Genomic DNA, 16120 nt, shown 5'->3' with positions numbered 1-16120 from the left:
TAAGTCTACCCCCTAAAGCAAGTCAGACTCCGAAACACTCACAGTAAGGGCATATCGAAGGATCACTGATACAATACGTATCGGCTGATACGCCTCAATACATTACAAAATTTTAATCCTGGGATGATTGAAAGGTCGATACCTTAGAAAATTACTAAAATAGCAATACAAGTTATTACCTAATACCTACTAATTACCTGTTACTATATATATATATATATATATATATATATATATATATATATATATATTATTAATTTATAATATTATCGGACTAAGATTTTTTAAAAAGCCCAAACCCAAGCCCATGGGCAAACCCATCAAGTTACCTGGCCCATGAGTAGACCTACTTATACATATATAGCCTGGTTGTGCATAGGTAATATTTGTGGATCGGTCCAAATTGGGTTCAATATCCCTATTCTTATTGGATTGTGTTGTATTTGTGTAAAAGTAGCTTTGGGTTAGGATGTAATAGCATCTAGAAAAGATCCATCGCATGATAATTGCATATAAATCAGTGTTTTAATTCAACCTATTGTTGATCTGATCGGTGACCTAGGTGGTATCTATGAGTTCCAATGGGATTTTTTTTTTTTTTTTTGATTGAGACTTTCAACTCAAAACGATCATAAAAAGTTTTTATAGGAAAATGGTTACCAGGAGACACATCAAATTGAGGTTTCTCCCAATCATAAAACGTTTTTATCTGTCATATCCAACAGAGACAAATGCTTGTAAAACCAACATCTCTGGCTAATCTCAAACCTCCTTGAATGCCAGAGCCTCGCATTCCACCGGGGGACACAGGTTGATATTCAGACCCCGGCCCAACAGGACTGGAATGATCCAGCACAATCCCGTATGAACGAACGTACTGCAACTTATTATCTCCATGTTGATGTGAGAATACTTTTTGATGTCCTGTTCAATTAATAAATGATATCCAATCTGTGGCTGAGATTAACATTCAGCTTTTAATCCCCAGCCATTTGTTTCATGGAGTTCTTAAATTGGTAGCTGCATTTAATGCAAGTGTGTTACTTGGGAAGGTTTGAGTTGGGAATTTGTCAAAATTGGAATAGGCAGATGGAGGCCAGAAGTTATGAAGATCAATTATCCACATTAAATCCCACTCTTTGAAGTTTGAATGCAATTCCACTTGATAATTTCACCTTTAATTTGACTCTCACAAGAGGAGTTCCCTTCCACTACAAGAGGGTTCTCTACACTAAAACCCTTGAAAAACATTCCCAATCTGCAGAAACCATTCAAAGATGAAGATGATAAGATCAGAGAAAGTATGTACAACATTGACCGGTGCTCCAGTGTTGAGCTTTCTTCGATTTAATTAACTTTTGCCGTCTACATTCGACAGCCTCTACTGTCTGTAGGGCTTTCTCCATGCTAAAAAATTTAGCTGTCTAAATTTGACATGTTAGTTCATACAGATTTCTTATAATAGTATTGATGTTAGATGGGTTGGACCAATATCCAAAAAAAATTATGACCAATCAACCAGTATCATAAATATGTTAATTAATCAGATGGTATTTATCAAAATTCATAAGTGGGTTTCGATTGGTCAAAACTCTTTCGATACCATGTGACATGTCAGTTCATGCAGTCATGCCTTCAACATTGTTACTATTATATGAAGTTTATATACACCAATATATCAGACAGGGAGAGCACTGTTGATGGCAGAGGCTGTGGAACCTAGAGAGCCAAAATTTTTTCAACGTTCTTCTTCTACTCCAAGGTATCCCCATTCTTCTCCATCAGACTTTATCAAGCTGTAGCTCCTACACAACCACATTGATGGCAAGCTTTTTCTTGGCCATGTTTAGAACATGCCCCCACTAAATAAGACTATCAATTAATTCAAATCCATGGTTTTAAGACTCAACTTGAAGAGGGGTTGGTGATGTTGGGTACTCAGTGGGGATGGGGAAAATTATCATCCCAACACAAAAAGAATTGTGTCAGCAAAAAAAAAAAAACCTGGGCCTCTATCTCTATTTTAGAGGTAGTGCCTCATGGCCAGAAGATAGCTGGAATAGGGCTGGATTGAATTTTAATTATGTCGTACTCGAATTGTTGAGGCCCATTGAAAATTTAACAAATTCCCAACCCAATCCTACTCAATTTACACCCCTAATAGCCAGTTTCAAATAATAAATAGATAATTTATTTTTGTGAAGAAATAAATAGATAAAAGTATGGCAATCTGATAAAGACTTGAGAAAGATCAGATAGTCAGACATGTAGGATTAGATTAGTGTCTCTTTCAGTCAGCCTCGGCTACAACCCGCCAGAGACCTTACCAATAAAAGTATGGCAATCTGATAAAGACTTGAGAAAGATCAGATAGTCAGACATGTAGGATTAGATTAGTGTCTCTTTCAGTCAGCCTCGGCTACAACCCGCCAGAGACCTTACCAACTTTACAAATGTTTGCAAATCCATATTCAAATGTTACAAACCATAACCAACCCATACTCAATTATTGCAAACCAATACTTTGACCCTTACAAAACCATACTTAATCACTATGCAATTATTGTAAACCCATGACTAATTCAAACCGATATTATCAATAGACTGTTACAAATCCATGATCGATCATTACAGACTATACTCATTATTGTTAGTTTGTTACTAGGGGTGTAAATTAGACATGAATATGTAGAGGATTTGAAAAGGTCATAACAAAAGGGTTTGGTATGCAAATCTGGCATGGGAAAGCTTATGATCTTGTGGATTGGTTTGATGTAGTTTTCTAAACTTGGCACTAATGAAAATTTTCTCTTGTTTAATCTTTTTTCAGAGGTTCAGTTTGGAAGGAGTACAAATACAAATTTGTAGAGTATAAAACCTTATATTTTATATGTATTTGCACCATACATATTTGTATTTGTACTCCTTACAAACTTAGCCAGAATTACTATGATACAAGTGAAACAATTGGAATCCATTGAATTCTTCCTCCTTCCTATTTAACTGATACGGTTGAAATTCTCCAAATCATGCAACCCATTTTGCATTTTACCAAAATGCCCACTGCATTGATTCTCTAAGAGTCTGTTTGGTTCGCATCTGGAATTGTAATCGAATTCGGGATAAAAAAACGTTTGGAATCAGAATCGGAATCAGAATTATTTGTTCCCATAATCTATTTGGTTCATACAGGAATGAGAATGGGAATTGGACTAGCAGAAATGGGATTTCATTCCCAAGGGAGGGGCAGGGAGTGGTGATTCCCTCAAATGAGAGGGAATGCCATTCTATTAGGAATGAAAATAGGATTCCGATTTCACTCAACCAAACAGTTGGAATCAAAATAGCACATTCCAATCCCAATTCCAGACCCCTATTCCTGCGAACCAAAAGGGACTTACCAAAATGTCCATTAGGACACTCTAGTATTTGTATTTTCCCAATTTACAATAACTTATGATCCATTGTTTACACTTAAGCATAACTTATTAGATAATATTTTATTATCTAGTAAAATTATTTTAAATTTCGATTGTGAAAATAGCTTTACTATTTAATTTATGCTTATATAGTTCTATGAAAAGTAATGTTAAAAATCACAATATTTAATATAGATAATAAAATATTATTTATTTGAGTCATGTATACAAATCATACTTTCTTTTGAGGGTAAAGAAAAAAGAGGTGAGCCTATATCCCTTGGATTTCGTCCTTTTCAATGTGTCCTGAAATGCCTTGGGTTACATTCTGGCCGTCTTGGCAATCTTTTCCTTTTTGCTATTTATCTCCAATTAGAACGAGAGATGCTTGCATATTTTCTTTTTCAGAACAAGATGTATTTGTTGCAGTGCAAATTTATTTGTACCGATGCAAAATTATGATAATACAAATTATTTGAATGTAATTTCTGATTTTGGTTTTGTTTCAAATTTTAGGTATTTTGTTTGATTGTGATACAAATGAAGTAGAATAAGACCTGAAGCAGAATAAGGTAAAACCCAGAACAAAATTAAACTATAATTTGCATTCTTTTAGGGAGGAATAAAATTCTTTCCATTCACCTTTAGTCGTCTTCAATGTTGAAGAAATTTATTGTGGTTCAGCACACTCAGAATCATGCTCCTGGCCTATAGTGTTAAAATGTTTTTTATGACTTTGAGCACAATTACAATCATTGTTGGCACTTTGTAGTTTGTAGGTTAGATGGACATCACAAGGTTGAGGTCTCAATTAGTTGAGTTCTCTGGAGTCCATCTCTTGTGCAAAAAAAAAAAAACAAAAATTTTCAATCTAAATGAAAAAAATAAATGGCTTAAGATTATGTTCCAGTATTCAGTCAATGGCCATTATCTTTGTCTTTTACACAAGTGACTCGTTTCCAATATAACAAATAATCAACTATATGAGAAACAAAAAAGAAACAAGGAAATTCAAGTGTCAGGTGTTGGTTCAGGGGGTCCTCTTGCTATTGGCATCCCATCATCAAAACGGGATCTGGGTTTTGCATTGTCCACAAATATGATCCGACCATTGAGTACCTGCAGTAAATCCCGCACAATGATTCCTGAGTTCTGTAAACCACAGGGATAGATGAAAAGGGGTGTGCCAAACAGGGAAAGGTTACCTTTCCATTCATTTCTGTTAGGGCTTTCTGTGCTTCATCTTCCGATGCAAAGGTCACAAATCCAAATCCCTTAGATCTATCGGATACTCTGTCCATGATTATTTTAGCTGGGAAAGTGAGAGTGTGTTAAAACAGAATGGTTTAAAAATATTAATTGAAGACTTAAAACCATAAAAGAACACAAGGACCACCTTCTATCACTTGACCAAATTGTGAAAATGCTTCTGACAAGGCCTTTTCTGTCGTGTAGAACGATAGCCCTGCAAAATGGTCATAAACAAACATTCAGAGCAACTACCAGATCAAATTGCAAGAGAAAGTAAAGCTGCATGTAATGTTGAAACCATTTGCCAATACAGTTACCAAACCATCTATGTCTACTTTCTCTCATTTTATCACCTACTAGAGCTACTCTTAGGTTCCTTTGAAATGAATTCATTTCTTACCCTATTCATTCTTAGTTTTTCCACTCATCCATCTCAGAATACACATTCTCTTTAATCTAAGTGGTATTTTCTATCACGAGACTTTGGATGCAACTCTCCATTTTAACCATCCTGCTCTAATTCTATGAGTGACATCCTCAATCTCTCCCTTGTTATGAATTATCAAAATGAAGTACCTGACAAGGTCACATTCAGTTATCTCTTGGTCTCCAATTCTAAGTGTACCCTAATAAGCACTACTATTATTATTAAATTTACATAGCATATAGAATTCAAATGGGTTAGAAGAACAGCTAATGGCTTGGCTCATGTGCTAGAAAAACAAGGAAAACCAGGGAGGAACTGTTTTGGGCTATATTGTAATAGTGTCATATTTTGTGGGATCAGCACTCAACTCTTTGGAGTGTGTGATTTGTATTTCTTTTATGATTCACTGAATGAAAGTTGACGTTTCCAATAAACAAATTGCATTGCATATTTTCTCTTTTACTCTCTATTTATTTTAAAACCTCTTGTTTATAAGGTATATTTATCCATAAGATGTGTGATGTGCAGTGAGGAAGATGAATCTGTGGATCACTTATTTATTCATTGTAAGGCTGCTCATTTGCCGTTCAGCCATTTCTGCTCCCTGTTAAATGTCAAGTGGTGCTTTCCCAAATCTCTAGCTGACTTGCTTTTCTCTTGGAAGTTGACGGGCTTAAGCAACAGGGGTAAGGTGCTGTGGTGTATGATCCCTCATGTGGTGTGTTGGGCCTTGTGAAAAGAAAGAAAAAATAGGATTTTAGATTTTTGAAGGTCAAAGGTGCTCCTTAGATGAGTTGGTGGTTCGGGCAATGGCTACTATACATTCCTGGCTGTCAACCAAGGACTCTTTTAAGCATATCCCTCATCATCAATATTTTGATCTGGGTTTTTTGTTTACTTGATTTAGTTGGGTGTCTCTTGTATTTATTCCGGAGAGACCAGTTTTTTGTTGGCTTTTCTGTATAGTTACTGGCTGTAGATGGAGCATTTTGTGGACCGATAGCTGTTATGTTTACAGTTATACTCATTAATACAATTACCTTACTTTTTCACAAAAAAACTTTAATCCTTCATTAGTATCATCAATCAAAACAATGTCATCAACAAACAAGCACCATGAAACCTGCTCCTGAATATATTAGTCAATTAATCTTTGATCAGTGCAAATAAATAAGAGCTTAGTAACCTTGGTAAAGACCCATTGTAACTATAAAATTTGATCTCTCCCACATGTGTTCTAACATTGGTTGTTACGCCTTCATACGCATCCTTAATTAGGTCCACGTAGCTATTTAGCAGTCATTTCTTTTCCAAGATCTACCATATTCACTCTAGGGCTTTTATCATATGCTTTTGTAGATCAATAAACAGCATATGAAGATCTTTCCTCTTCTCTCCCACAGGTGTTCTAACATTGGTTGTTACACCTTCATACACATCCTTAATTAGGTCCACGTAGCTATTTAACAGTCATTTCTTTTCCAAGATCTACCATATTCACTCTCTAGGGCTTTTATCATATGCATTTCTAGATCAATAAAACAGCATATGAAGATCTTTCCTCTTCTCTCTAAACTTCTATCAATCACCTCAAAAGAAAGATAGCTTCCATAATTGATTTTCCTAGCAGAAACCCAAATTGATGGTTCTCTGGTATACTTGCTTCATATTGTAACCTTTGCTCCATTCTCTCCCAAAGCTTAATAGTGTTCTTCATGAGTTTAATCCCATTATAATTATTATAACTTTGTGTGTTGCCTTTGTTCTAAAATATAGGCACCATAATAGTGCTCCTCCATCATCAAGCATCTTCTTTTGTCTTTTTGCTTTTTTTATTGATCAGCAACTCAGAAATTAATTTTATTAAAAATATAAGAAAGCAAAACACCAAGAAATTGTGAAAGAAACAAGTAGACACAAAGTGTCGAAACCCCCCAAAGTATTACAACTGAGCCCAAAACATAGTCTGTCTTTGAACCCCTTGCATAGGTAGACCATCCCCCAAACATTTAGCAGATCTTCTAACACAGTTAACTTGAATGAACATGTCCTTAGAAAGCCATTTGAACCACCTGAGATCATTCCTTAGGTGCCAAGACACTCCTTCCCCCTTCTTTAGCCAGTCCACAACTATTTTGGAGTCACCTTCAATAATTAAGGTTTCAAGACCCAATTCTTTGGATTTCTCAAGTCCAAAAACAGCTGCTGTTGTGGCTACATCACCTTGCTCAATTGGGCCTGAGAAGAAAGCACGTATATTTCCTTCCTCATCCCTGATTACCCTCCAATTTCAAAGGGGCCTAGATTGCCCACACAACTCCCATCAAAGTTCAGCTTCAACCAGCCACTAGATGGAGGTGAGAAGTCCACTATTACCATCTGTCTTCTAGAAGAGAGTCAGCTATAAGCCTATAACCCCCCAAGACCTGAAAAAAAATCATCAACCTTAAAATCTAAGAAAAGATTCAAGGTCTTGACCCAATGTTTCACTTTTAGGGTTATGACCTCTATCAATGCTTCCTTACTCCTCACCTTGTTCCCCAAAGTTCTTGAGTTTCTTTCTTCCTAAACTGTCCATACCACTGCTGCCCTAGTACAACTCCACATCAACATGCCCCTCCTTTTTGTACAACTGCAACCAAAAGGGCTAAACAACCCTTCCAAGCTATCAGGACGGGGCCAACTACAACCAAAAAGCAAAGCAAACCATTTCCAAATAAAGCCAAAAACGAGACAAGAGATTAAAAGATGAAATGCAGTCTCACCATTTAACTTACATAAGCAGCACCAGTTGGGGGACAAGTACCAGTTTGGCCTCTTCCTTTAGAGCTTATCACAAGTGTTAATGCAGCCATGAAACACTTCCTAAGAGAAAGCACCGACTCTAGGAGGAATGGAAGTACACCATATTTCCTTAACTGGGAAAGAAGGAGAAGGGGAAGATGAGGAAGCTATAAGAGAGGTAAACAAAGACTTACAAATGAAGAGCCCAGCTGGATTAAGGGTCCACACCCTATTATCCAAGCCACCATCCCCTAAAACCACAAAGTTCAGCAAGGTGAGCAAAGCAGACACAAAGGGAATTTCGGATTCCCTAAGATTCCTAGTGAAGCCCAAATTCCGATTCAATCCAGAAAGAGAAGAAAGGAGACAAATAAACTCAAACACTGGTCTACCTTTGAGATTGGAAAGAGCATAAAGGGAAGGAAACATCTCCATCAAAGGGGATTCCCAAATCCAAATATCTTCCTAGAACTTAATTTTTTGACCTGAGGCCAAGTCATAGCTGATGTGGCCGAAGAAAACAAGAAGAATATCATGGATGGCTTTCTAAGGAGTAGCCAGAGTAGCTCTATGAAGACAACCAGCATCCCATCCATTGTTTGACAGCCCATGGATACTTGCTACCACATTGTGCCAAAGTCTCTCACTTTCCTTTGGGAATCTCCACAGCCATTTACTCAATAAGGCCAAATTTTTCATTCTAATATTCCCAATCCCCAGCCCCCCTTCTACCTTCAATACCTTCTCCCATCTAAGTAAGTGATCTTTCTTTCCTTCCTTGGTTCCCACAGAAAGTCTCTCATAACCTTTTCAGTTTTTCTCACAACTTGAGGCATCCTAAAAACTAACATATAATAGATGGGAAGGTTAGCTAAGGTGGATTTGGTCAAAGTTATTCTCGGTCCCAAAGAAATATAATTCCTTCACCCAGCTAATCTCTTCTCAAACCTTTCCACCACTGGGTTCTAAAAGCTAAGTGATCTAGGGTGTGCCACCTAGAGGTAGCCCTAAGTATTTAGGCAGCCAATCCCCTTTCTCACATCCCAAAGAGTCTGCCATATCCCTCAAAACACCTTCCTCAAAATTGATGCCAGCCAATAATCTTTAGGTCCATAATCTTCAAATTGGATTGGAGACCCTCTCAAAATGATTCACTACCAACTTCAAGTTTTCCACTCCATCTCTATAATCCCCATCACAGAAGACTAAAATATCATCTGCAAATTGCAGATGAGTTACCAAAATTCTATCTCTCCTATTGATAAAAAAAAAAACTCTCCTAATTGACCAACCTTTAATCAGTTGTCTTTTGCTTTATTATCTTATTAAACAGTTTAGCCAATCATAATAAACCTACTTCTCCCATACCTTTCTACACTTCTATTGGAATCCCATCAGATCCTAACACCTTCCTGTTCTTCATCTTAGTCCGCACCTTCTTTAATTGAGTAATTCTAATTTTACGAAGGTACATGCTATTTTTAACACTATTAGAGTTATTAATCTCTCCCCCATTAAAACTCTCTACATGTTGTTCATTTAATAATTTTCAAAGTAGTTTTTTCGTCTTTCCTTAATTTCCTCATCTTTTACCAAGACTCTTTTGCCATCTTTTTTGGTCATTGCCCGAAGTTTGAGGCACTCAAAGAATTTAGCTTTTCAAGTTTTTAGGCTAATGAATGATGAACACACTATTTCTCATACCATTTTGTTGGCAATAACTGCTCCTGCAGAATCATCATCCAAAAGGAAAAGAAGATCAACCAAGAAGGCTAATGCTCAATTTCTCATGACAACATGGTGTTATTGGAACCTATAGACACCCATGCCAACATGATAGGCAGGAAAAAGAAAGGTTACCCATTGAACCTTGCTATCATTCAGTAGCTGATGAAAATACGGAAAATAAATTGGTCAAAGTACTCACACTATAGGCATAGGGTTTAAAATAATATGAACCTACTAAAAATCAGTTACCCTTATCATATGCTCCACAAATCTTTTTTGCAGTAGTTACATGTTAGGAAATTATTGATGTTGGACATGCAAGGGTGGGCCTTGGCACAATGGTTGGATTGCTCCATTGCGACTTAGGTGGCCAGGGTTCAAATCTTGGAAACAGCCTCTCTGTATGTGCAGGGGTAAGGTTGCATACATCTGTCCCTCACCAGACCCTACACTGGTGGGAGCCTCATGCATTGAGCTGCCCTATTGATGTTGGTAATGCAATATCACATGCTCCACAAGTTGTTTACATTACAAGAAAAGGTCTTCTAATAAGAGAGAAATTTACATAACACAACACCAAAGTATCTAGATAAGCAACATCACAACTATAACAATACAGAAAAGCTATGCCTTACAATGAGTGGGGAGATCAGCAAATGCCATGGCTGATTGTCTTGCAAAGCAAGGGACAAACAGGGAACGGTTGTATTGGGCCCAACTGTAGTTTGAATCTGTTTTCTATCTTTTGAATTCTTCTTGTTGTTAGGAGAGGACACAGTTCACACCTTTCCATGGGAAGCTTGTAACTGAATTATTCTTTCTATTAATGAAATCTTGCTTATTTATCAAAAATATATATAAAAAAAAAAAACTATGCCTTATGATGCCAGCAGATTGGGTTTGGGGCAGGTCTGCCTTTTTTTATTTTGGTATCACATTATTACATATTACAGGGGATTAAGGGATGGGGACAGAGCAGGGTGCACGTGAGGTCCACTGACCTTACCACAATGAACCAGCAGTTATGTGGGTTTGATCCCACACCTCCATATTCAAAGGGATGCCAAGTGAGCATCTCAGCTAATGGGTCATCAGCAAGGAAGGTCTGCCTTGACCAGAACCAAGCCCAAAACCCAATTGAGGCTGACCCAAACTCAATCCAATATGGTAAGGTCAAGGCATGTTTACTACCCAAGGTTTTAAAAGGCTAAAGGCAATGGCAATGCATAAGCCTCAAATTATATGTAAAATACAATTTAATTATGTATTGTAATTGTGTATGCATGTTCACATACAATTTTTTCCTTTTATAACCAATTTGTATATTCATTCTAATATGAATCCCATGCTTTTTATTTTATATTTTGTTTTATGTTTATAACCTTCTCTACTTAAATTAATATTTGCACTTAATTCATTCATATATCAATATCTTTTACTTATTTATTTGTAATTTTTATGCATCTAAGGAATACAACTTATTTTTTTTCATAACCAATTTATATATTTACTTATTTATTAGATATGTATTTTTTTAATATGAATCATATGTTTTTGAAATTTTATTTGCATTGTAACCTTTTCTACCTAAACAAATAATTTTATTTAGTTTACATATATTCTAGTCTCTTTTTCAATATCAAATAAAAAGCAGCCCAGTGCACAAGGCTCCCAATGCAGGGTTTGGGGAGGGACAGATGTACGCAGCTTTACCCCTGCACATACAGAGAGGCTATTTCCAAGATTTGAACCCTAATCACCCAGGTCACAATGAAGAAACCCAACCATTGCGCCAAGGCCCACCCTAGTCACCCTCACTTTTCAATATGAAATAATTTGTAAATTTTTCATTATATACAACTTCTTTGTTGGAACTAAATAGCTTTTAAGTGAGGGTGAACAAAAAGAGTCTGAAATTTTTGTTCAATTTTCTTATTGTATTAATAATTGTTGTTTTATTTATATTTATTTTTTATTTAAAAAAATCATAACTATCACTTTTTGTTTTTAGATTGGCAGGTTCCACTATCAAATCTCATAGGTAAGCAAATGAATGGATGCAATATTATCATATGTGGCACATTAGGATTATTATATTTAGTAAGTGATAGGAGAACAAAGTGATACTTTTTTATTAAGAGATATTATGAGAGTTTTTTTAGTGTAAATATACTGTTCTATTTCTATGAAAATTTTGGAAGGTATCACACATTGATATATATTTGATAAGATCACACATTAATATATGCTTAGTTTTTATTTTATTTTTGTCAATTTGATGATTTCTAGATGGGGCATATGATCATCAAAATTGAGGTGTAAGCCTCTTGTAATGATTATAAGGCAGCAAAAGCAATGTGGTTTAGCTCTGTCTTGCATTGAGGTGTATGCCTCACCACCTTTTAAAACTATGATTGAACCCAGCCCATTGGCATACCTAACCATATGAAACAAAGATCATTGAATGCATAGGAAATGGAGCTATATGGTACAAGTTGAAGGTTCAAAATGAACAAAGGCAGGGCAAAAGAGAACCTTTTTTTTTTCTTTGACAACTATAAAGAAGAACCTATTTTTAGCTGGTGACAAAGGAAAAGTAGTAGCAGTCCTAGATGGAAAGGAATGGAGGAATAAGATTTTTCCTACTAAACCTACCAAGGTGGGATAAGGAAGATTATAATGATGACAATGATTAAGATGAGCCATCCTGGTTTTCATAACTTCTGATGAAAATTAAGGAATTCTTAGTAGAAGTAGAATTTAAGACGAGTAATATATCATAGCACAAGCCATCATAGTGATGGACATTTTTTGTCAAGTTCATATTTACTAGATAAAAAACAATCATTCTGTCTAGTTGTAAAATTTCAGTGAAGACCCAGAAAGTGTCTATGAAACTTTCAATCATCACCTCTTTGTGAGGAAAATCTGGATGTTAACAAACCAACACCATCTCTATAACCAAGAGGAATGGTTATATTGTGTATTGGTGGAATAGACTACTAGCCATCAGAAAGGACATTGGGTATGGGAAAAGCTGCCTTTCTCTTGTGGAAGGTTGCAACCGAAGGAATAACTTCATTTTTATGAATCACGTCCCAAAACTAGCCAAAACAGTGGATCACACCCAGAGAATGTTGGCAGGATTCTTAAAACTCATAAAGATTGATCACAGGCAATAATTGCATAAGAGAAGAAATACTGTAGTGGTTTGATGGACTCTCCCAACACCACCAACAATCAAGTATACTTTGATCCATTTGTTAGGGATTTGGGAATCATGGAAGGGATGCCATGGGGTGTATTGTAAGGAATGAGCATGGAAGAATTATTGATTTGAAGATAAAACTCCTAGGTAGAACCAACATAGATTTGGCTGAGGCTTTGGTTACAAGGGAAGTGTCATTACTGGACAAGAATATTGATCAGGCGGATCAAATATGGTTAGAAGGTGATTTGGAATTAGTCATAGACAGCTAGTAGGAAAAGAATACCATTCCATAGCACATTCAGTTTACCATTACAGATATGTGAAGCATTGTAAGAAGGGGGCAGATAGAGGTGAAAGTCTACCAAGAAGGAAATCAAGGGGCCAACCATCTTAGAAGTAGAGTTTATTGCAGTAAAACTCACTTGACAAGCAGGATTGGCTAGTCCTGGATTGCATTGCTTTCAAGGTCACTGTGCTAAGCCCTGTGAAGTGTAGTCTGTAGTGATCTTCCCTCTTGTAACCCCCCCCCCAAAAAAAAAAAAATTATATATATATATATATTAGATTGAAAACTCAATCTTCGATCCGGGTCACTACCATTAGTTTCAAGGCTGAATTTCAAGAAAAGAACTTGTTGAGATGTTAGCTAAGAGTTGAATAACACCTTCAAGAAAAGTAGAAAACCCACTAAATTGACAATGTAAATTGGTATGTTCTATCATTATACTATTCAAGTGAGACGTGAAGTTCCTATACTCTCAGGTCTTTCAGTAGAGAACATGATCAAACCAAATAAAATTTCTTATTTTGCACCAGAAATTTCTGTAAGAGAAGAAGAAAAAGAAAAGAAATTTAGCCCAAGTATACTCGCCCATGTCACCCTTTACCACAGTTTTATTCCCTAATTACCCTTCTTTTTTCTTGTTTAACTTTCTAAAAATCAATACCCTTTCCCAAAATCTAAAATTTAATCTTTTGGTTCCATTTAAAGAATTTTTCTTTGTTAGTTGTCTCTAATCATCATTTCTTTCTACTATGATCAATTACTTGTCACTAAGTATTTTTCTGTTTCTGAAACAGCGATTTTACAGAGACTACTAAGTTCTTGTTTCACAAACGACAAAATAATCGAGGAAAGGAAAGAATGTAGAAATGAAATAGAAGAAAAATCCAACCATAGGTAATTAAACAAAGCAGCAAGAGAGAGAGAGAGAGAGTTTTACCCCCAACGAAAAGCTTGGAAGTGATTCCTCTGTGAGAGATAAGGTAAGGTGGAGGAAGGAGAGAAGGAGAAATATTGTTAGGGTTTAATCGAGAGAGTTGCTTGATGAGTCGTGGAATTCCTCTAAACGCGGCCATGTGGGTAAGCCACTGAAGCTCTTTTTTGCAGTCTCTCTGTCTCTGCCTCTCTGGTCGAGCAAGGCATGAATAGTCAGTGTGACAACATCGAAATTCTTGCAGGGTAAAAGTCCAGTACGTAGGGCTATAACCGGATTGGATTCGGATCGGATTTAACTACATCCGCATCCAACTTATTATGGTTAAAACGAAAAAAGTAAAGGAAAATTGTCTAAAACTCATCGCGAGTTTTCACCATTTCTCTTAAAATCATCACAATTTTTCAAAATGTCTAAAATTCATCATAACTTTTCAAAATGTCTAAAATTCACCATGTCACTAATTTGATTTAAACAAACTATCAGGTGTTAATATATTACCATTTTGACCTTCATAGAAAAATATAAAATATATACGTATATTTTAATAATTAGACATGAAAAAAGGAAAAAATTCAAAATAATATTTTCAAATATAAAATACATAAAAATACAGAAATTTCAAAAAATATAAAAAATTATAGAATTTGTAAACAAAATAAAAAAAAATTATTTTCAAATTATAGAAACTATAGAAATTGAAAAAACAAAATCAGAAAATAAAAATTGTAAAAAACCACCAAATATTATAGAAAAACACAGAAATTGCAAATAGCAAAAAATATAGGAAAGTTTATAGATTGTAGAAAATAGAAAAATGTAAAAAAACATAAATTATAAAAAGCATTGGAAATTATAACAACACACTAAAAATGCAAAAAAAAAAACATGAAAAATACCCTTTTCCTCTAACTCGCCATCCAAGGGTAATTTGGTCATGAAAATTGTTATTTATGCTGATGTAGAAACCTCTGTTAAGAAGCATTAACGGTGAACTAAAAGAAGGTAAGTTTTGGAAAATAAAAACTTACTAATATGGTGAGTTTTAGACATTTTGAAAAGTTGTGGTGAGTTTAATAGAAATGCTGAAAACTCATGGTGAGTTTTAGATAATTTCCCAAAAATAAAAAGCGTTTAGAAAAATTACTTACTAGTAATTAGTTTATATGCTTTCAAAAAAAAGGCTTTCAAAAAGTAATTAGTTTATACAGTATATGTTTTCCTACCTTTTTATTCAAACCAAATAGAATGAGTTTATCGAATGTGTTATTTCTCAATGCCATAATCAAATAATAAAATGTAAGAAAAAAAGATAAAATACAAAAAAAAATTATGAAAAGTACAAAACTTTGTAGAAAACGATTAGGCATATTTCTAATATTTTATATTGATCATATTAAAAATATAAGTATGATATATAAGAATTATTTTTATTGATGATGGAAATGAAATACAAAATTTAAAATTGATCCAAAAATAAAATCGTTTTCCTATTCGATAGTTGGTTAATAGTTCAACCTTTCAAGTCAATTATGCCAACCCTTATTGTCATAATTAAATAATAAAAATTTACAAAAAGTAAAAACACAAAAATTTATGAAAAAATACATTTTTTTTTGTAAAAAAATGAACACAACTCTAATATTATATATTCATCATGTTAAATAAAAAAAGTGTGATAAATAAGAATTGGAAAGACATTGTTAATGTTATCATCATCATCTAAAATTTTCACATACAAAGCATGTGCATATTTGTTAATGTATAAATATAATTTAACAATTATAAACTCTATAGAATTATACTGCGTGTAAATAATAATTATAACTATATATACATACCAGTAATTAGTTTATAAAATCACTCCCAAAGTCTGATGTGAGTTGAGTCTTCATCGTTCTCCAACTTAGAAGAATTAATGGGCATAGGCAAGGCTAACAGTGAGGATAAAGTGAGAACATGGCTGAGGGTAATGAGGGAGATGATGAAATTGAAGATATTGAGGATGATGATGAAGATTTCGATGAGGAAGGAGGAGAAATAACAGACACTATATATAGATGAACACCGGGTGGTTCATCAT

The 16120-nt window shown here is 34.9% G+C and overlaps 1 protein-coding gene across 1 annotated transcript; it reads right to left on the bottom strand.

The window, feature by feature from the left end:
* Positions 1 to 4295: 4295 nt before the first annotated feature.
* LOC104607624 (small RNA-binding protein 11, chloroplastic-like) lies at positions 4296 to 14277 on the bottom strand. The gene is made up of 4 exons (XM_010273287.2): positions 14044 to 14277; positions 4816 to 4884; positions 4625 to 4731; positions 4296 to 4538 (listed from the first exon to the last, which is right to left on the bottom strand). Exons 1-4 carry the CDS (start codon positions 14177 to 14179, stop codon positions 4431 to 4433), a joined length of 420 nt encoding a protein of 139 aa, XP_010271589.1. The 5' UTR covers positions 14180 to 14277; the 3' UTR covers positions 4296 to 4430.
* Positions 14278 to 16120: the final 1843 nt, after the last annotated feature.

The sequence above is a fragment of the Nelumbo nucifera genome, chromosome 2 (assembly GCF_055504915.1).
Source record: "Nelumbo nucifera cultivar China Antique chromosome 2, China Antique-T2T, whole genome shotgun sequence".
NCBI classification, from domain to species: Eukaryota; Viridiplantae; Streptophyta; class Magnoliopsida; order Proteales; family Nelumbonaceae; genus Nelumbo; species Nelumbo nucifera.
The sequence above is the reverse complement of the archived record's forward strand: the minus strand, read 5'-3'. Positions and strand labels throughout refer to the sequence as shown.